Genomic DNA, 22,368 nt, shown 5'->3' with positions numbered 1-22,368 from the left:
TAAAGTACCAGTTTATGGTACTCATAAAAAATTAACACCAATAGTTACACACAAGAGATGTCTTAAGTTCATATTTTCTTATCCATTTATCTTCTGGTACCTGTCCACTGTCTTTATGTATAAGGTAATTTCTCAAAGGGCAACTGACCCTTGGTATTTAACACCTTCCCTGTGGAAGTAATCTCAATACCAGAAAACTAATTAACATCACCCAGGCTAGGTATAAGGCTTACATAAACACAGACATATCTATATCCTAACAATACAAGTTTTTACGAACAGCGATATTTCCCCAATGAACTTGCTACCTTATTTCAATGACTTTATTATCAACTGACCAAAAGCTCCACACACTTTCAATGGCAATTGCAATCTTTTGGGTTTTTCAATAAGTGAAATGACAAAATACCATAATGCACCTCCTGGAAGTGATCTGTAATTTCTAAGCCTTTCTTAAATGCACGGTTAGAGCTGTTGAGAACTTCAAAGATTTCTGGCTACACCTCAGACACAAAGCTCCCCAGAGGAATGTGAATTACCACTAAGGTTTATTTGGAACTTTTCAGGATTATATTGTGTTTAAAGTAAAATCCTTCAAATCTCTCTCGTCCCTCAAGACCACAGGCTTATTCATTACCTCAAGACCAAGAGCCATATTCATGTCCATTCACTCGTACTAGTGCAGCAGCCTCTGACTTTCCCTGCTACTCAACTCTGCACTCTTCAAACTGCCCTCCTAACTGTTATCAATGTCACTGTTTTTAAGACATAAACCTGGTACAGCATTGCCTTACTTGTACACTCTCAATGCGTACCTGCTGTCACCAACCATACAAAGGTCAGCCTCCTCAGCTAGCACATAAGGCCCTTCATCACCACTCCCGCCAAATCTCTCGGCATTCCTACTAAAACCTTCTAAACTCTAACAACCCTGATTTACTTATTGCCCTAGTATTTTCCTGATTTCATGCATATTTGTTTATCAATTATTGATTAAACAAACATTTATTAAGCAGTTAGTGTCTACCAAACACTGGGCTAGGTGCTGGAAATACACAGATGGGTTACAAATGTTCTGAGAAAGTCATGTATTAGAGCAGAAAGGTAAACAAATAAGAATACAACACGTAGATTACATGTAGATACAACAGGTAGACAGTAGGTGCTCCATAAATATTATGAATTAATATCAAGCTAAGAAGTGGGAAGGAGGTAGTCTAGGCAGAAGGAACAGCATATGCAAAAGCTGAATTGCATGAAAGAGCACAGCATAGCAACAAAACAGCAGGGAACTATGGCTATAACATAGAAAACTGTACACCTCAGAAACCACTACTGTAGCAGTCTGCACTGCAGGCTTCAGTGCCAGGCCTCTGTCCACAGCCCACCATGTTTCCTTCCAGAATGTTATAGAGTGCTTATCCCACATACCCAGATCCCTCATTTCCAGAGTCTGCTTACACTAAAATTTAAGCCTCCCACCTTCTGTTCTTTCCTCATCGCACAGTAGTTACTTCAAAAACACAGCAAGAACAGTTTGTTTTAATGATAAGTTGCTCAATATTTTAACAAGGATTTTTTGTCTTTGTTGTAAATGTAAATTCTGCCTTCATAAAAATTATGATTTTTTTTCATTTTATGTACAATATAAAACACAGGTCCCACACAATGTGTGCAAAAGTTACTTCTAAAATATGTTCATGAGAATCCATTTTACATTATGCTTCACGTGAGTAAAGCAGTAAATCCATTCTCACTTATTTCAGAGCATATAAATCATTATTTTTGATGAAATACCATTAACTTTGGCAAGGGTCCATAGTCTGTTGATTTCTGGAGAAGTTTTTGCCAAGCTGAAGTGAAATGGAGCGCCGTGCATGGGCTCGTCAGGATCAACGGCTGAAATGTCAACATGTTCCATCTTTGGTTTGCAAATTACTAGATAATTTTGAAGTATTTCTGGCGGATTATCATTCTCATCTACAATTTTAACTTCAATGGTTCCAGTACATGATCTACTATCTAGGAAGAAAGGAAAAAAGTTTAGTGTAGTTCATAGACTTTTATAGTTTCTTAAGAAAAATAATCAACTAGATTCTACATAGGATGTATGGGTTTTTTTTTTTAAATAAACTCTGATCATTAGAGAAAATGGTAAATAAGAAGGTAGATGGATAAATGAAACCCTGTAGATCACCTAAAATGAGTATGCTGTTGATAGTATCAGATATAACTGGCCATAAAACTTTTACCAGAATTATTACCAAAAAGTAAAACCAAATGTCTGAATTTCAAACTCTCTATTTCCTTGGGTTTCGTTTGGTCCAGATGTTAAGGAACAGTAAAGTGACTACAGAAAAGTTACTCTAATCCTGGTACACATTTAAACCACTTAGGGAGATTTTTAAAAATATACGATGCCCAGGCTCCCCAACCAGGGATTCTGATTCAGTTGGTCTGAGGTAGTGTCTACACCTTGATATTTTTTTAAATGTCCCAAATTATTTTAATACGTAGCCAGGGTTGAGAAACTCTGGGTTACTTTAAGGAACAGAATTCAAGGAAAGAATTATTTTGACTTAATAGTCAGCTGAGCTATTTAACAGCTCAATTTAAAATGATGTAAAGAGATCTAGAAGAGTCTGGTGAGACCATTTCATCTACTCCTAGACTTAAGTTTCATCTCTGTCCTCTGACATAGAGATCTATAGGCATTTAAGATGCTGCCATGCTAGGGATATAAAGATAAATAAGGCATGGTTTCATGTCACCAAGCAGTTTCACCTTGTTTGATGATTAAGATAAATAGAAACAATCTTTAAAGTAATTTCTAAGAATTCTGTATACTTAGCACAAGGATAATTCTGCACAAGAATAAATGAAGTTTATTCTCTAATTCTTTTATAACATACCAGATGAAAGCTGGTGTCTTACCTTTATCTATTGCCAGGACTGTAACATTATACAAGGCACTTCTGGGAGTTACAGCCTCCCTGTCTAAGATTTTGGAAGTTTCGAGTGAGCCCGTAATTTCATTAATGGTGATCCACCCTTTCGGGTCATGCAATAATTTGTACCTGTTAATAAAAAGTAAAAATAGTTTTTAGCACTATAAAATGTATTAAAATATATTACTGTCTCATTATTACAAATACATAATTAGTATGTGGTTATAGATTTCTTTGTACCTTAAACCACTGCTACTTTTAGTGTCAGGGTCATATGCCTTATATCCATCGATCTTTGAACCCACTGGGGAGTTTTCTTTAATCTGTACACATTGGACTGCAGGTCTGCATTCAGGCCCTTCGTCCTGATCCTTCACATGAACTGTGACCATGGCTCTGTTCATGTTTGCCATTCTGAGTGTCACATCTCCAGTAAATGGAGCTTCATTGCCTACTCCAATTTCCAGGATCACTTGACGGATTTCTTCATAATTCAGTGGCTTTAAAAAAAGGACAAGTATATGAACATCAGTGTAAAATACATTTGGTATTTTAAATAGCAAGTGATCTTTTGTCGATATGAACAGTGCTACATAAATTCTGTGCTCTCACTTAGCCAATATTGACTTTTATCCTTTGCTAAAGAGAGAGGTGATTCTTCACTAAGCCTTTAGCAAGAGTGGTCAGAAAGTTTCTGCAGGTGGTTTTATGGAGTTGTGGGAAAGCAATTCCTAAAATATTTTTATAGCTCATTCTTACTAAGGAAAATTATTCTGAACCTGAAGATAATGCAAAAACATGACCGTGTTCTTCTGGCCTTATTTAGAAGACCGGCCTAAGGGTCATCTGACTCTCGGAGAAGGTTCAACTTACTATTTACCACCGATGAGGGCCCAGACATTTTACAGCTCTTATAAAACTAGATGTTGACTTAAAGCTGAAATGGTGCAGTGATTTTATTTTCTCTCTGATAGAAATGGTATTTCAAATGCATGTTTTAATTGTCCTCTAAGGCATATAACTAAGCAATCTTTATTTCAGCTTTTCCTTTTATCAAAATCCATACAGCTTCTCATTTCTTCTAGGAAGCTGCTTTGGCTTTTTGCTGAGTCCCTCACTGATAAGTTAAGTAAACTTTTTACCGATGCTAACTATTTTTATGAAAATTTTATTTTTGACAATTTGAGAATTATACTTTGGCATTGTTTGTAGTTTATCCAATGAAACTCTCACAGTGAAGAATGCAGAGGGGTAAGAAAAATATAATGTGCTATTGGCACTATTATTATCGTCATCCCCATTTTAGAGAGCAGGAAAGTGAAGAAGAGGAAATAAACTGGGTTTCTCAAAGCCAAAAGAAACTCATTCAAGCTGGAGTTTCAAGCCAGGTAGTCTGGTATGAGTCCATTTTCCTAACCACCACACTATAATCCTTCTGCTTAATTGATTCACCAGCCTCTAAAATCTTCTAAATCAATTCTTTGGTTACAATTGATTTTTATACAGCAAACAAGCCAAATCCATAAAACAGTATTTTACACTGTACTGAAAAGCTAACGCACTTTTTCTTTCATTCTCTTTCTGCTTATCAAAATAATCACTGGCTGAACATTGAACAAAATCAAAACTGATGAGTAAAATTTTGGGTTTAAGCCTTTCTCCACATCTCCACTTCTAGGCAGTATCAAGCTGAGATACTAATACCACAAGTCCAATAAGAAGTCAAGAAAAGTTCTGAATCTTAGAATCTACAAAATGTATGTGAAATTCTTTTTGATTCTTTTATTAATATCCCAGAAACTGGAGCGCCAAGAGAGAAAAGGATTAATATCTGTTTATTTGCCGCTAATGAACACTACCTCACAAATTGCTCGTATTGCTATGATCAGGCTGAGAGTCTGCTAGCAATGAGAAATGGATGGAAATTTAGAAAACAGCTGCTGCCCTAGAAGAGGTGCAGTTATTCAATCTAGAGTTACTTGCTAAAAGCCCTAGAGATTTTTAATGCAATCTTTTAAGGCTTAAACTGGATATTGCTGTAGTAGCTTAAAACTCTGCAAGATTTAGAAATCTGATGGGATGAAATCAATGATTAATGAAAAAATATGAATTCTCTTCAACCATAGGATACCTTCTTGTTTCATCAACTGAAAAAAAATTGTCCAAAAATATCCCATATCTGCACTAAGATGCTAACAATTCCCTAGAAAATGTATTGTTGTGAAGATGGATGTGAGGACTTTCTACGTTGAGAATGACCAAGAACTGTCTTCCTCACTCAAGCTCTGATGCACTGCTGCTGTTGCCGAAATGCAGAGAAAATACTAAGATGGAAAGATTACCCAGGACACCCAGCTAAAGACTGAATTAGCTCATACTCTACAGTTTCAAAAAAGTTATCTATTATGGAAAATTATAACACTATTCCCAAGAACATGATGTGACTTCTAAAAATATAATACTAATATCCTATAGTTTACCAAGTGCTCTCATTTTCATTATCATATTTGAACAGCTACTAGGAAGGCAGAGAGAAATATTATTTATATTTTACAGATAATACAGAGGCTAATTTTCCAAGATCACAGAGCTATGCAAAGCAATTTAACACAGGGCTTAAGAGCAGATAACCTGGAATCAAAGAAACATAGATTCAAATCCTCTCTCTACTACATCTGAGCTGTGTCACTTTGGGTAGGTTTCTTAATGTCTCTGAGACTAAGTTTTCTCTTCTGTACAATTGTTATAAGAATGACATTTAACATTAGCGCACACAGTAAGTGCTGCTTTACACTACAGGACAATTTTCTTTCTTTTTCTGGGTAAGGAATATAAAACCAAGAGTCCTTCCCAAAAGAGCCTTTTCTGCCCTTATAACCTGGACCCTAGAATGTAACAGTACTACCAAAAATACAACATATAAAACAAAGAATATGTTCATTCAGTGCTGTTTGATGTAATACTATATTTCATCCTCAGTATTACCTTTAAGAAGTTCAGATACAACCAGTCATATATTCAAGAGAGAGAGAGACACAGAGAGAAGAATATGAGCCTCTAAATTATATCATGTAAAGAATAGTTAGAGGAATTGGGAATATTTATCTTAGAGAAGGTAAATCTCAAATAGACATCACAGCCTTTTCAAAGGATTATACCTGTTTTGTATAACATTAGAGATAAAACCTGGTCCAAAGACACGGGTTACAAGGAGAATAATTTAGGCACAGTAAAAGTAAGGCCTTCTGAGAATTAGAGTTCTCCAGACATGGAATAAGCTGCCAATGGATATACAGAGATTCTTACGATCGAGACTGTTCAAGCATAAGCTAGATGCCTAATAGCTGGTAACAAATTATAGAAGAAAGGCAGCATTAAAGCAGAACAAGTGAACTAAATAGATTAAGTTCTCTTCCAACTTGTAAAGTCTATGATCTGAAACTACTTAGTTGATTAAACCATTAGTTGATTAAAACTTAACTTGCCAAATTGTCTATTACTCATTATTACTTTACCTTTACAACACAGAGAACACCTTCATTAGTTTCTTTGTCTGTACTGATTTTGAAATGTCCATTTTCATTGCCCTTTAAAATAGTAAAATTGGCTCTCCAACTGGCAGTGTTAATTAAATCCTTATCTTCTATAGATATTCGTAAGATTTCCACATTGAACGTATTTTCCTCTACTGATGCTTCATACTGAAACAGAGAAAGCGCATTAAAAACTTACTTTATAAAGGAAACTTTTACAAAGAAAGTAAAATGTTTCTTCCACTCCAAAAGTACTTGTTCTTACAGCTTTTGCCTAGATTATTTTAAAACATGAATCACAAAAGCATTGTTTTACTAAGGGTTATCTTTTAAATGAATGAAGAACTTTGTTACAAATAAAAGACTAATGCTATGGTCTTTAACAAAAGGGAGAGAATATAAATACTATTATGAATAAATAAAAGATATTTATACATCAGATATTTCATTTTATTGATAAAATAAACATGCATACTTCAAAGTATGGTAAATATTTTATTAATTCAGATTAAATAAAGATAACAATAGAGATCAATTTTGATATTATCTACTTACAGCATTTTGTCTGAAAGTGGGTAAATTGTCATTTGAATCTTTTACTGTTATGATGCAAGTTGTTGTATTCATCAATCCAAAAAATTGACCATTCATGTCTTGCACTTTCATTATCATTGAGTACTTGTCTACAACCTGAAAACAAAGCAAATATTTAATTAGCTTTAAAAACCTTGTTTAGATTTATAAAGGAAACCTCAGTTGTTCACACTTCTATTGGTGTGTATCCATGCTTTTATTTGATTTCCCTATTTGTATATACCCAACGACATGGTAGACGGGAATAAAGCTGAAAAGGTAAGCAGAAATTCAATTACAAGATCCAGAGTAAGAATGCAGACTTATGCTTAAGCAGCAGGTAATGGGAAAGGCTTTATGCGAGTCATAGTGGGAGCACAAAATAGAAAGAGTTGAGTTTGAGAAAGAATATATTTAAAAGAAGGTCAAGCACAATTTGGAGTAAGCTGAGCTGAGGTTCAAAGAAACCAGTTAAAGGCTCCTGAAATAGTACAAAGCTGGGGCATTAGCAATGAGGACAAAAGGAAAGGGTGAGGAAAGTTATCTGTAAGTCAGAATGGAGTTGGACTTAAGAACAGATGGTATGCACAAGCTACGAGAGAAAGAGGGGGTGGAAGATGCTGCTCAGGTGTACTACCTGGATAACAGGCACACAGAAGTATCACCAACCAATACAGGAAGACAGCGGTTCTCTGAGGAAGTGAACACTGGCAAGGTTGGCAAGGAGAGGCGAAAAAAATGAGTTTTGTCTGGTGGATACTGAATTTTACGTTCCTATGGGAAATCTAAGGAGAAAGGTCCAGAAGACAGCTGGATAGATGGCCCTATAATTCAGGGGAGTTCAAGGCCAGAAACACCTATCTGGGAGTCAGCAGTATGTAGATAGTGGTTGAGATTATGGCAAGAATCTGATTTCCTGGGAGAGGTTAAAGGATGAGAAGAGCTGAGGATATAAGGAACAACAGCATTTCAAGCAGGAGGGAAGTAAGAAGACAAAGCAAAGGACAGACACTCAAAACAAAAGATCAGAGAAGCAGGAGGAGAACCAGAAATCCAAGAGAAGAGAGAGTTTTAATAATTGCCAGCACTAGAGAGAGTTTTAATGATTAACCTTTGGATTAGGCAGTTAGGTGGTCACTGTTGACTTCTGTGAATGGAGTTTGCAAATGGTGTGTTGATGATGAAATGGAGTCCCTGGTCTGTGACACAATCACCTCTGTTGCCTTTCCTTCTATTTTACTCTTCTTTAGCCACTCTACTCCTTTTGTTCTTCTTCATTTTCTATTTCCCTCTCTCCCTTCCTTGGTCTTTATTTTACTCATCCTTCTTTCACGGCGGAAACCAACATTCCCACCCCGAAACGCTCCTTCCACAGGCTCCAGCACTCTCTGAGACCCTGCTTTTTCTTCCTCTAAATGCAGTTTCTCTAGCTCCCTTGTTCATTTCTTTACTTCCTGTATTGTCCCCTACAACACACCTCATGGTTGTTCCCCACAAAATCCCATTATATTTTTTTTGATCAAGCAAGCATATCTGGATTTGACCCCAAATCTGTATCTTACAAGCTGTGTAACCTTAACTTATTTAATTTCTCTAAGCCTCATTTGTCAATATTGAAAAATTAGGAAAAATCCTTGTTTTCACTTGATTACCGTATCATCTCTAAATATTCCACAGATTCAAAACACATTCATATTGTTCCCTTCAAACTTTCCCATTTATTATGGCCATTATGTATTTTATCACATAGCATGTCCTGACCCCACAAAAATAAAAATAATAATAAATAAAACCTTTGTACTCTTTTTTATTCTTTTTTATAGGTTCTCACCACCTCTCCCTTTTGCTCTGACATCAAATCCTGCTGATTTCTTCTTTATAATATGTCTCCCAGTCGTATCGATCCTTCCATTTATGTTACTCTAGTTTTAGTGGGAACCACTGAAGTGTTCTAATAAAGCTACTTTGTACATATGAAATTGATTGATCTGCCTCAGTCAATAATGCAAGACTCTGAGTTAAATATGGGCTGATGAAATGGACAAGAGCAAGATCAGAAGATTCAGTGCAGTAATCTGACCTGGGCAAGTCAATCAATCCTTCTGTCACCTTTCTCCCCTATAGATTGGATATAACCTCTATCTAATCAAACAAGGAAATTATAAAGATGAGATCAAATTATGCATAAAGAATTTGAACATCAAGTGCTATACACGTAAAAATATGCTATTACTATCATCCAAATAGTGTTACAGATTTTTAATAATCAACTTTATCTCAACTAATCCTTTCCTGATTAAAAGTACATATCTATAATAACTGGATAGGGATCAGGGTATAATCTATACCCATGGAACAAGCAACACTAATTGTCCTACATGAGAATTGAGCTGGAACACTGAGCTGGAACCAACTAGCCATACACGAGAAATAAAGTATTATTCAATAATATCAACATTCATAGCAATATCTTTTTTTCTCACCCCTTCTGAACACCAGTTGATCTTTATTTCTATTCCTCATGGTTTCTCTTACATAAGGAAATAGAAATAATATAAAAACAGGTAACATAGCCAGGAATTCTTATTGTCTTATGCCTAAATAAAATAAAATGAGAAACTCCTAATCCACAGGATAGCAAATTATAGTAAATTGGGGGTGGTGGGTTCAACCCCAAGTAAAATGATAATCTACGGATTGTGAAAGCTACCTCTCTGTCCAAATAATGAGAGACTGTGATTACACCTGTGCTGGGATGCACAGAAAAGATCCCAGGTTTTCCTGGCGTCTGCTCCAAAATGCTATACATCAGGCGCGTATGCATCGTGTCTGGTTCATCTTTGTCTGTGGCACAAATCACTCCCACTGTAGTACCTACATGTTTAAAAAAAGAGTCTTTACTTTCCAGAATTGCAAAATATGTTTAGGCATATCTACACTTCTCAAATTCTTAACAGTGATGGTGGAAACCTAATTTACGATGTATTTCTTACCAGAGATATTCCATCTTTACACAGTACTGATGAAGATGACTTCAAATTTATAATATGAAACACTTTGATGCTGAGAATCAAGGCATACTCTTACTTTGCTCACAGCTTAAACTATTTGATAGTAAATTTATTAAAAACTTATTTAAATGGCATCCAAGAATAATTTCAACACATATTCCCACATACTGCAATAACTAACCTAGCTGGAGAGAGAAACCATGTCTCCTAAGCAATCAGATTTTTTTAAATCAAAGTTTTGATTAATAACTAAATCAAGGCTGACTTGGGTTATAACTGGATAGATGATGAAGTTGACCTTTTACATCTCAGTCTCTTTTCTATTCTATTTTTTGCTAGTTCTTGATTTGCTTCCTTCTCTTTCACCAGATTTGTATCCAAACCTCACTGCCCCCAGCCCCACTTAATCTTATTTCATACTATTTACCATTTAGGGAGAATTTAAGTTAACTGTTTCTGCAGTTAGAGCTATTAGTATTTTTCATCAGTATGGAAAGTAAGAATATTGCTCTGATAAAGGACTTCAGGTATCAAAGAGTACATACAGGTGGTATTTTTATAGTCTAAGGATAGTGTTCCAATGCCCATGAAATTATAATACATAGAACCACTTTGCCTATAGCCCTGTATGTGAGGTTGGCCTGAGGAACAATACATAGACACATACAATCATATACATATATATATGTGTATATATATATTCATTGAAATTTTATATTTGAGGGAAATAAAAGCCAAGTAAAACTATTAATGCAAGGAAGTATTAGTTTTAAATAATTTTGTCATTATATCCTTAAACTTTATATATGTGTGTATATGTGTGCTTAAGTATATATATATGTGTATACATATATATGTATACATAGATATAGATATAAATTTGTAGAGAATGTCCAAATACATACTTAAAAGTAACAAAAAGATTTCTGCCGTGGATCAATAGGAAGACATGAAGTAATAATCTTATTATTATAAGAAAATAAATTATCTTTTCATAGAAAGCTGTTTATAATCTTTATAAGACATACATTTTCTTCCTGCAATTTCATTGACAGTCAGGAAGACATAAACACTATTTTAATTCTCTGGATACAGAACTCCTTTACTTACTACATAAAACCTTCCTAAAATCTTGACTTGAAAATTCTTTTCCATGAGTGCTATATTTCACTATTCATTGAGCACCCTTTGCCCAAACCCTCTGTGTGTGAGTTAAGGCAAACTCAGAGAACACCTTCAGAGTACCACAGCCTTAACAGGGCTGAACCTACTGGTGTGATATGCTTAAAGTATTCTGGGTTAATCTGGGCATCAAAGTGTTTGCCCTAGATCCTTCTCTGTTACTACCAAAGAGAACAGAATGTTCAACAAAGAGTCTAAAACCAATCATCCCTCTTTGAAAACAGAAAAATGTAAGAGTCATAGACTTGTGAGGTTAAAAACATTATAAGTCAACAAACATAATTAACTCATTTTATAGATCAGAGAACTTAAAGGAACTTCCATTAGTTCCCACAGTGAAATAATAACAGACCCTGAATCAAAAACTAGGTTTCCTAAACTCCAAAGCAACAATAATGTTTTTAATTGTACCACGTGAGTAATAAAGAGGTTAACATCTATGACATCAAATTATCAAACTAAAATATAAAAGGAAAGAGCAGTTACAACAATCCACTGAAGATCTAAGTAACTCCTAGAAACTTTAATAAGCAAGTTAGCTAATCCTCTATGGTTGAGTTCACTTCCTTTCAACTTTATTGTGAGTGGTTATTCTCCATATTGCAAGTCTCAGAAGACATTAAGAATGCCACATTTAAGGGCCTACTGAAGTGAAACACTTTGGTTTTCCACATGTGAGAGCAAGTGTTTAGGATGGAGAACACACAAAGTTTCTCTGAAGTTATTCCTGTATTCACTCTAAATTGGAAATAGTAAAGTAGTAGTTTAAAGAGAAGAGACAATATAGATAAGAGCTTAAAAAATTGTATCCTCAGTGGATATCATTCAGTACCTTCCTAAATAAAACCTAATAAAACTATGTACATGATTTTAGTTTTATCGTACATTCTACCCTGCATGTCCTCCCTTGGAGCTAGGAATAATGATAAACCCACATAATAATAAGATGAAATAAAGTATATAAGCCAAATATGGTACAAAGCTTGAATAACTGTTATCTGCCTTTATAATTCATTGGTATCATACCAACAACACTACAAACTCCTATAATACCTTGTAAATTACACATTGATTAGATTTGATAGGATTAAATGTATTCTGGTAAGTAGCTATTGGTCCAGTGTCATCTCAGGATGATCTGGCTTTGAGTAAAAACTCAACCTCTCAAACAAAGTATATAAACATTTAACATAGCACATTTTACTCCTAAAAGTTGTCTTACCAATTCTACTGCTTTCTGAAACTTCAAAATTATAAATTGCTTCTGTGAAAATAGGGTAGTTGTCATTTTCATCCTCCACTCTGATGGGCAGTGGAAGAGGTAAGTCTGCTGTATACCCATCTGCAGTTGACGCATGGGCAATCAGCTGTAAAACAGTGAAAAGCTAGTTCAACAGTCCATTATAAAAGATTCCAGCATGAAAGAATACTATGCTTTATCTACTACCTTCTCTGCAAATCTTTTCAATAATAAATCACTTCAAAAATTCCTGTTCAATGCTTCTTTAGTTATCAAAACATCAAACACAGAAAGACTTTAACTACAGTTAAAAGTATCCAATGTTTGGTAGAAGTGCCTACACTTCAAATAAAACCTAGGTCAGAGTACAGAGAATCAGAGACTACTCAGGTCATGAGACTAAGGAATTAAATGTGAATATGGAGACGTGGATTACAGTCCTTATTCTCCCCATAATCATAAAATTGTATTGGGAAGAACAGTTAACCTCCCTGCAATGGGGAAAATCCTGACTATATCATCTAAATGAGCCAATGAGTCCCGACTTTGTCACTACTGAGCCCCTTTATTGTTTAATCTCATAGATCACATATTTGTAAGAGGTTTTCTAACAAAATACATTTAACAGTTTCCACATTACTAATTAATCAAAAGCAATGTAATGTCAAATAGAACTTATTTCTTTTTTTCATTTTTAAATGATTTTTTAATATAAACAATTTTTCCATAGTTAAAGGTGCACTATTTCAATTATAAAAGAAACATCCTTATCATGATAAATTTAAAAATTCTGTAAAGTACAAAAGAAGAAAAGAAAAATCCATGACCTACTACCCAGAGATAAGTACTGTTCACATTTGATGTATTCCTTCAGTCCCTTCTGTGTATATATTTGTACACAAAAATTGAGATCATACTACTGTAAGCTTATATCCTTTTTTTCCAAAAAGCAAACAAACAACTTTATGCTGTAACCATTTCCCAAAGCCCTTAAACATGCTTTGAAAATGGGATTTATTGGCAGTCTAATAATCTACCACATAGACATACTGTAATTTATTTAACTAGACCCCTATCGGTGGACAAATAGAACGTATTTCTATTCAGCATGTGATTACAACACTGAGTTGAAATTTTTCCAGCCAAGAGCAAAGAAATGTCATGTGGTGAACATCAGTCAAGTTTACTTACCCAGCATCTCTTCCCTCTTCATTTAGGAAGAGAATCCCTCTTTCCTATGGGGAATCGGTCCCCCTGTACCACATGACCCCAGAGCATTGACCATATTACACTGAAAATTGTATGAATGATTCCCCATTGATGTAAGTTCATCCACATCAGAATGCTGGCTTATTATGCCTTGTTTGGACTTGGTCTCCCAGTTTTGCTTCCTTATATACTTCTCGGATATCATCAGATAATTAGACAGGTGGAACAAAGACCAAAAAAGGAAAAACAAAAAACACAGAGCAGAAGAGGGACACTGGAAGAGGACCCTTCCAATCAACTGTGGCCCTGTCTTGGAGAGATGAGAAAGTACCACGACCAGAGAGAGAAAGAGAATCTCATAAGCAAAACCAACTCCTGCAAATTTGCTGGAATTTACATCCAAATACAATTAAATTTCTTGGCTTCATTTGAGGCTTACCTAATACAAGTTGAGATAAAGAGCAGACCAAGTATTCCAAAATATTACACAATCTATTTCCTTTGTCTTTCAGATCCCCTCTAAGAAGAAGTTCAGAAGACAGGAAAGAGTAGATGCGCTATCAGAAGTTTAGTTTAAACTATGATTATAGTTTAATCATTTAAAGTTATGTGTATCAATAAAAGTCCTACATCAAAAACATCATATTCTTCACGATCCACAGGCCGGGTACAATACAGATTTCCAGTGTCTCTTTCTATGAAAAACAGATTTAGAGGTTCCTGGTCAACTCCACGTCCACTTATTGAGTAGAAGACGGTATAGTTCTGTGCCGCGTCAGATTGAACCTAAGAGGAAAAAGCATATGTAAAAAATTTTTCATGAAAATGCTATTTTTAAATACAACTTATATGTTTATATATTTTTTTATTTTAAAGAGATGACTTTAATAATATAATAATCACCTTTGTCACTTCATCAACATGCAAAATGGTAATGAACAATGGTAATTTGGCAAAAGATTTTTTTAAACTGCTCAAATTTAATGAAAACAATGTTCAACATAAATAGTAGCCAAAGACAACCTCATATTAAGGCACAGTTTCCCATCTAGTGATTTGGCAAAGGTAGAAAAAAGCAATAATACCCACTGTGGACAGGGGTGAGGTAAACAGGGATTCTCATATACTGTTGAAAGGAATGCCAGTTGTAATGTTCCTTAGGGAGGGGAATTAACAAAAATTAAAAGAATGAGAATAAATAGGGAAGACTCTTCCTGGCAGAGGAAACAGGAAGTGCAAAACAACCAGACCAGGGTCGTTGGCCACTGTAGTTGGAATAGACAGACTATGGGGAAAAGGAAGTCGGAGAGGAGGACGAATGCAGTAATAGGGCCACGGCATGTAAGAGATTCCAAGGATGCTGACTTCTGCTTGGAGTCAGATGGGGAGCCAATGGAGAATTTAGACAAGAGTAGTATCTGATTTATATTTTAGAAGGAGAATTCTTGGTGTTCTGTTAAGATTAGACTTGGGTGGGCAGGTAAAGGAAGAAGCAGGAAGGCCATTTAGAAAGTTACTGCAAGAATTCAGGGGAGAGAGAACTGTTTGTTAGACCAGTGTGGTAGCAATAGGGGTTGTGAGAAGTGGTTAGATTCTGGATATAATTTGAAGATACAGCCAACAGAATGTGCCAGTTGGTTGGCTGCATGGTGTGAAGACAGAAGTCAGGGATGACACTATGTCAGTGGGTGCAAGTATCCCCTGATGTCTATTCTGCCTATCTTCCTTAGTATTAGAATTTACAGTTGAGCACAAGGTTGCCTGGAAGAAAGACTTTTCTCAGTCTCCCTTTCAATTAGGTATGACCACACAAAAAGGTCAGGTCAATAGGGTGTGTGCAAAAATAATACATGCAGGGGCTTCCCTGGTGGCGCAGTGGTTGAGAGTCCGCCTGCCGATGCAGGGGACACGGGTTCGTGCCCTGGTGCGGGAAGATCCCACATGCCGCGGAGCGGCTGGGCCCGTGAGCCATGGCCGCTGAGCCTGCGCATCCGGAGCCTGTGCTCCGCAACGGGAGAGGCCACAACAGTGAGAAGCCCGTGTACCGCAAAATAATAATAATAATAATAATACATGCAGGATCCAGACTGTACTCTAGAAAGTGGAGGAGTTGTGTTCCCTCAATGGGACACAGTGATGAGCCATCTTCAACCTGGAAGGATGGCCAAGCTTAAAACGGAAAGAATCCTGGGCCCCTGGTGATTTCTCAAATTAGAATCTCTTTACCAGATCACACGTTGACATGAAAGGACTAAATCTCTGTCATGCTTTAGCCACTATGATTTGAGATCTTGGTAAAATGTGGCTATATCCTTATCCTATTATAATACAGGAATTAAAATTTTAACTATAAAGAATGGATGGATATGGTAAATTGGGGCTCAACATCGCTTTCACCTCCTTCTACTGTGTCCTCTCACAGTGTAGATATTAGAAAGATTCAGATAAAAACAAACCAAAAACTCTCCCTTTTCCAGGGTCTCTTGAAACAAGAGTTCTGAATTAAAATACAGACAGTCAGGTGTGCTTGCATGAAATTTGGAAGCCATAAGGGAGATAGATGCCTCCTTTTTGCTGCTTCTACTGTTTTTGCTGACTCTTTGTGGTGCAATTTTTTTCTTTTATCCTGCAGCAGCAGAAGTTCTAATGGTTTTTCACAGACTTCATGGATGCTGAGAGACAGGATATAGATCACTCTTTTTGTGAACACTGATGGGAGCAGTTAAGATTGTTTTGGAGCTGCAGTTGGAGGAGCAGCTTCCTGCCTGTGGTGGTTCCTTGCCCAGTGCAGCTTCCTGACCATGGCAGTGGCACTCTGGCTCTAAAATGACTGGCTTCCCCATCATGAAGAAAGCAGTATGTCCCTTGGCTATAGATTCTGTGGGGTAGATAGGAGATTCGTTCCTGAAAATTCAACCTAAAGTTTGTTTCTTGAGCCTTCCCAACAATTCTGTAAACTGTTTAATACACTATCGTAAATCCCTCTGTTAATTCCTTAAAGAGAATTGTGCTCTCCGCAACTAAAACCTTACCGAATGGACTCTACTGCCCCAAGAACTGAAAGGATGCAGCTGCCATTAACTGAGAGGGGAGGATATTTTTTATAAGAAAACGCAAACATTTGATTTTTATACGTTAAGTTTGAAATGTCTACTGAAATTCCAAGTGGGAATATTAATTAGGCAACTTGGGCTGGAGATATGAAGTCTTAAGTTTCCAATGTATAAAAAGTACTTAGGGGCTTCCCTGATGGCGCAGTGGTTGAGAGTCTGCCTGCCGATGCAGGGGACACGGGTTCGTGCCCCGGTCCGGGAAGATCCCACATGCCGCAGAGCAGCTGGGCCCGTGAGCCATGGCCGCTGAGCCTGCGCGTCCGGAGCCTGTGCTCCGCAACGGGAGACGCCACAACAGTGAGAGGCCCGCGTACCGCAAAAAAAAAAAAAAAAGTACTTAAAGCTATGAGGCTGGATGAGATCACCGAGAGAGTGAATATAAATAAACATTACACAAGGTTCGTAGTCTGAGCCCTGGAGCTCTCCAACTTTAGAGACTGAGGGGTCAGGGTGGTGAGGGTTAGGAGGATGTGGGAATGAAGAAGAACCAGCGAAACATACTAAGAAGGAGTGGCCAGTGAGAAAAGTGGAAAACTAGGTGAATGTTGTCCTAGAAGCGACGTGAAGGAGGGACAGGTCGGCTAAATCAAATGGACACACGACAAGGAAATGAGGACTAGAAGTGGTGACTGGTTTAACAGCGCAAAGACCAAAATTACCTCTGACCAGTATAAGTTTGGTAAACAGAAGTCATTTCTTAATACGCTTTCACCAGTGCTTAAAGTACAATAATCTAAGAGAAGAAACCAGGGTCCAGAACTGGATAGAATTTTCTACAAGTGTGAAAGACACTGGAAGCATAGTTAAAAACATAAACAAGTAGGACACAGGTGGCACCACTGGTATTAAACATCAACCACAGTAATAGAAATGTAAGGGAAAAAGGCAAGCATAATGCCATAGCCTCAACTCAGTCGTTATTTCCATTGTGTATATTCCATTTGGATCTTTATGCAAAGTAAACCTGACCCTGCTTAAAAACGTCTTGTTTTTAGGAAAAAGTTAAACTATCTAGCAGAGCACACCTGGCCAGTTCTGGGTGGACCCTACCTGCCTCTTCTGCCCCATCTCCCTGCTCCACGCCCATCACACACAGGAAGACTAAGCTCTGTGAGCTCCCGCGAGGAGCCATGCTTGCTTGCACCTCTGTCGCCCTCTCTTCTTCCACAGTGATTTACCTGCATGACACTCTCCCATCCTTCAGGCTTTAGCTCACATGCCTCCCCCTCTAAGTCTTTTTTCTGTTTTTTACAGCATTTCAGCCCATGAATTCTCAAATCACCCCGACCCAGCCCCATCTCAGCACTCGTCATGCAGTATTGCAATCATTTGCCTACTTCTGTCTTCCTCACTAGACTCATAAAATACGTGAGAGCAAAGGCCATGACTAAATGTATTTCTAGCTTCAGTACTTAGAGCAGTGCCTTACACAGGACAGGGTAGGTGCTCTATAGCCGGCTGCTAAGTGAATGAATAAACTAATAAAGATCATTTAGTAGCTGTAGAGTCTTTCTCATATTATTATTATTAGTTTTTTAGTGATTTTCTAGTTTTTCTCATTATTAGATTTTTAGTGATTTTCCCATTTTATGTACTTTTATGACTCTCCATGAATATCTTCAATCAAATCTGTTGATTTTTAAATGTTTAAAGAGTTATTAAAACCTGGACAAAACAGACTCTTGGAACTAATTTAGCAATCCCAATCAGAAGGAATGGAAAACCTACCTGTTGAAGGAACAAAGGGAAAGGGCCCAAGGAATTCTCTTGCATTGAGCAGGGGATAGGCGCCCATCTCCTCTTGGAACGCCTGAGAACAGTCTCTTTAGTGTGTCTCTTCCTCAGTACCTGAATTTAGAGAAAGAAAATTAACAATAAACAAAAGCATCACAGCCTACTTCATTGTAAAACAGTGGATGGACCATAAATCTAACACCTCTCTGGAGGCTCAGTGTCAGGAATTTCCATGCTGAAACTAAAGACCAGATAATAAGGTCTTCTTTGTGTTCGAAGGATAAGAAAGAATGTATCCAGACTTTAAAGGTTTCATGAACCAAAGAATTTAATTTCACATACCTTTCCAACACTGACCATACTTTCAGGTTAGGAAAATTATCACTGTACTCTCAGTTCTTCCTGTTCCATCCCAAAATGAGATGGAGAACACATCCTCTTTCAGACAATCTATAGACAGCATTTACTTGTTCTTTCTGCTAAAACCTCATGCTCTCAGGTGAACTATAGTGAGACAATGCATGTTCTTCATTGCCTGAACACTCTACCTGCACTGTCCAATATGGTAGCCACAAGCCACATGTGACTATTTGTCGGGAGCCACATAGGAAGTGCCTTTGAGTTACAGCACAGACGAGACCCGTAGTGTCAAGCAAAGTTGATGCTATCGGGTACAAATATGGAGAGGCAAAGTTCTCCTCTGCAAAGCTGATGCTGTCAGACATAAATATGGAAAAGCAAAGCTTCCTGAACATAGGGTTTTTTACACTCCCCCTACCCTGTTGAGGCCTCCTGGTGGCTGGTGCCTTGCAATCGGTCTCTCTTGCCCAGTGTTGTAAGCTGGGCCCTCCCTGGAGGAGAAACCTGGGTTCCCGAAGACATGTGACCAGAGCCGGGGCCCCGCCAGTTGGCGAGGGAATCCCAGGGCAGGTGCTGGGCGTGGAGGCCACGGGGGCATAGGCTACCAAGGTGACAGAGAACTGACCTTCTCTGGGGGCACTGCACCTCGCACACCTCACATCTCCCTGCTTGGCCCCGGAGGATGGCTGGTTAGCCAGAGACGGGTAAGATTCCTCAGGGAAGGAACAACCTAAGACAGGCACAGTCGCAGAGGGGCCATCAGGAGAGAACTTGGGGGCCAACAGAGGTGGGGCATAGACCCTCACCCCCCAACTTTGCAGGAGCCTGAACCCTGTCCCCATGGCTGCTTCGCTTCCCACGCCCAGCTCAGATGGGAACCCAGGTAGCAGACAAGAGACCTGGCCAATGGCAACTGCTCTCCCGCCGCAGCAGGGCTTTGTTTCCCATTTCCTCCGTGGACCACAGCTTTCCTCTGTGTGGTAGCAAGGCTTTGCTCTGTGTGGTTCCCCTTGTCTTCCCCTGCCTTTGCCTAAAGTGATTTTGTAGGATTGCTATTGGGGTTGGGAAATATTCCCAGTTCCGATGGAGGGTTTAAGGAAAGATCCCAACTGAGGGAAAAGCCAAGAAAGATTGTAATCACTCCGGCTCCCTTGATGACTACACCTGAGATCCCCACTCCCAGGCCAGGGCATTGGGCTCGGGGAAATACGACAGGAATGTTTTTGTGGCAAGAACCTACTTTACAAAGTAAATTGGATGAGTTGTGGCCTCCCTGGGGAGTTAAAGATATACTAGGAAATTCTTGGGTTTGGTGGCGGGGAAGGTTTTTATTACAATGGGTATATGCGAAATTAGATAGGGTAAGCTTTAAGGCAAATATATATAAGCTTTACTGCTCTTTTTATAAGAATAGATATAAGGGACAAATTATATTTTGTAAATATTTTGCAAAGGACCTTGGTGACAGATTTAAGGTACAATGCCCTCCACAAAGACCCCCTAGGGTTAGTACGTTTATAGCACCTTGTTTTGATGTTAAAGGTAAAATGTTACGGCCTGAAGGCATTTACAGATTGTAAAAGAGTAATGTGTTTGAGTTTGTGTTTTGTGTAACCAGCTAACTAAACAGAACATACAGGTATAAGAACATTTACTTCTGGGAAGAATAATGGAACCGCAGATAAAGTTCCTGACCTAGATGTGACCAAGATGTACCTAACCACAGGGGATGAAAGAGACTATAGAGATCAGAAGACTACTTGACCATAAAAACCTGTTTAACCTGTTGATGTAATCTGCTGACGAAAACGACCTTTGTTTTATGGCTTTGTACCTTTGTTTTTGATCTTTGTTTTATGGCTTGTAAGGGGTTTTTGGCTAGGGAACTAGATTGTTAAGATTGAAAGTGAGATTGCCTCACAGTATAAAAGCTTCGGAATTATGAAAATAAATTTGGCAGATCCTTGCATCCTCTGAGGTGTCTTGTGTTCTGTCCACGCCGACTCCGTCTCCCCTTTCGGTGAAACCTGTTCAGCTGGGGCTGGTCCCCGGCAAGTGGCGCCCGAACAGGGACCTGAAGGGGTAAGTATAATTTTTTTCTCGGACGGATAGGAGTCTCACCGTAGGGTGCTGCAGACCCCCAGTTAGGAATACTGGTTAGGAAGGTGAGTAAGGCGGTGTCAAGATGGGACACACTGAGTCCAAAGAGAGGCTCTTATTTATTGATATAGTTAAACATATGATAAATGGAAGAGGAATTAAGGTAGCTAGTAAGCAACTAACTCAGTTTTTTCAGTTTGTACAGGAACAATGCCCATGGTTTCCAGAACAGGGAACAGTTAATATAGAAACCTGGCAAAAGGTGGGACAAACTTTGCAAGTATATTACAGTCATTTTGGACCTGAGAAGGTTCCAGTAGATACTTTTACTTTATGGAACCTTATTAGAGAGAGCATTGCTCCCTTGCCTGAGGGTCAAAAGAACCCATATAAATATCCTGCAGAAGTAATAGATGAAAGTACTCCGTTACTTTCCTCAAAAATATCAAAAAAAACTGAGGTTTTAGCTGCAGCTTTAAAAGATTGTAACCTCAAGGATAATGACTCAGAGGAGAAAAATGAGTCACCTATTGATACTAAGTCTAATTTGTTAAAGAATCCTCCTTTTGATGATGAATTGCCTCCTGCAGATCAGGATGATTTAGATGCTGCTGCATATGATTATGAAAGAAGGAAATATGAACCCTATGGTGCTTTTTCAAAGCAAGAAATTAAAAAAAATAGGCTTAATTTACAGGATAAGCGCCCTTTAGGTCGTTTACCGACCGCCCCACCGGCACCTTTAAGTTCTTCATTTCTCCCTTTAAAGAGATTAGGACATTCAACTTTAAATGTCAAGGGCCTACCACCTCCACCGCCTTTAAAGGCTAGGGGCCCACCACCTTCGCCACCTTTTAATAAAAGCCAAGATAAAAATAAAAAGCATAAGAAAATAAAAGGTGACGATGATGATTATGCTTTTGCCGCCTGCTTTCCAGTCATTTATGAGGATGGTTTTGATGATGATGATGTATATTGGGATCCTTTGCCTCTAAAACTTTTAAAAGAACTTAAAAAGGCCTATACAGATTATGGACCGTTGGCGCCTTATACTATGACTCTTATAGATGCCTTGGCAAATAGATGGATGACTCCATATGACTGGATTCAGGTTACAAAGGCCTGTTTATCTGGAGGACAATATTTGCTTTGGAAAACAGAATATGAAGAATGGGTAGCCAAGCAACATGCTTTAAATAAAAAATGGGATAAATTTGATATTACTAAAGATATGTTGCTAGGCCAGGGAGAATATGATACAGCCGAACAGCAGATGCATATGGGAAAGGAGGCCTTATGGCAAGTAACTACGTGTGCACTGAATGCCTGGAAGTCTTTGCCTTTGACTCCAGGAAGAGCCTCCAC

The 22,368-nt window shown here is 37.9% G+C and overlaps 1 protein-coding gene across 2 annotated transcripts in view; it reads right to left on the bottom strand.

Moving 5' to 3' along the window:
- Positions 1–22,368, bottom strand: part of DSC3 (desmocollin 3) — a 53,862-nt gene that overhangs the window by 12,869 nt on the left and 18,625 nt on the right. For both annotated transcript variants that reach the window (XM_004273725.3, XM_004273724.3), the window contains exons 4-12: positions 18,538–18,657; positions 14,327–14,482; positions 12,470–12,614; positions 9,765–9,928; positions 7,037–7,171; positions 6,464–6,649; positions 3,189–3,448; positions 2,935–3,077; positions 1,798–2,022 (exon numbers count right to left, since the gene is read on the bottom strand). In XM_004273725.3, coding sequence (XP_004273773.1) covers positions 1,798–2,022; positions 2,935–3,077; positions 3,189–3,448; positions 6,464–6,649; positions 7,037–7,171; positions 9,765–9,928; positions 12,470–12,614; positions 14,327–14,482; positions 18,538–18,657 — 1,534 coding nt within the window. The remainder of the gene's footprint in view (positions 1–1,797; positions 2,023–2,934; positions 3,078–3,188; positions 3,449–6,463; positions 6,650–7,036; positions 7,172–9,764; positions 9,929–12,469; positions 12,615–14,326; positions 14,483–18,537; positions 18,658–22,368) is intronic.

The sequence above is a fragment of the Orcinus orca genome, chromosome 15 (genome assembly GCF_937001465.1).
Source record: "Orcinus orca chromosome 15, mOrcOrc1.1, whole genome shotgun sequence".
Taxonomy (NCBI): Eukaryota; Metazoa; Chordata; class Mammalia; order Artiodactyla; family Delphinidae; genus Orcinus; species Orcinus orca.
The sequence above is the reverse complement of the archived record's forward strand: the minus strand, read 5'-3'. Positions and strand labels throughout refer to the sequence as shown.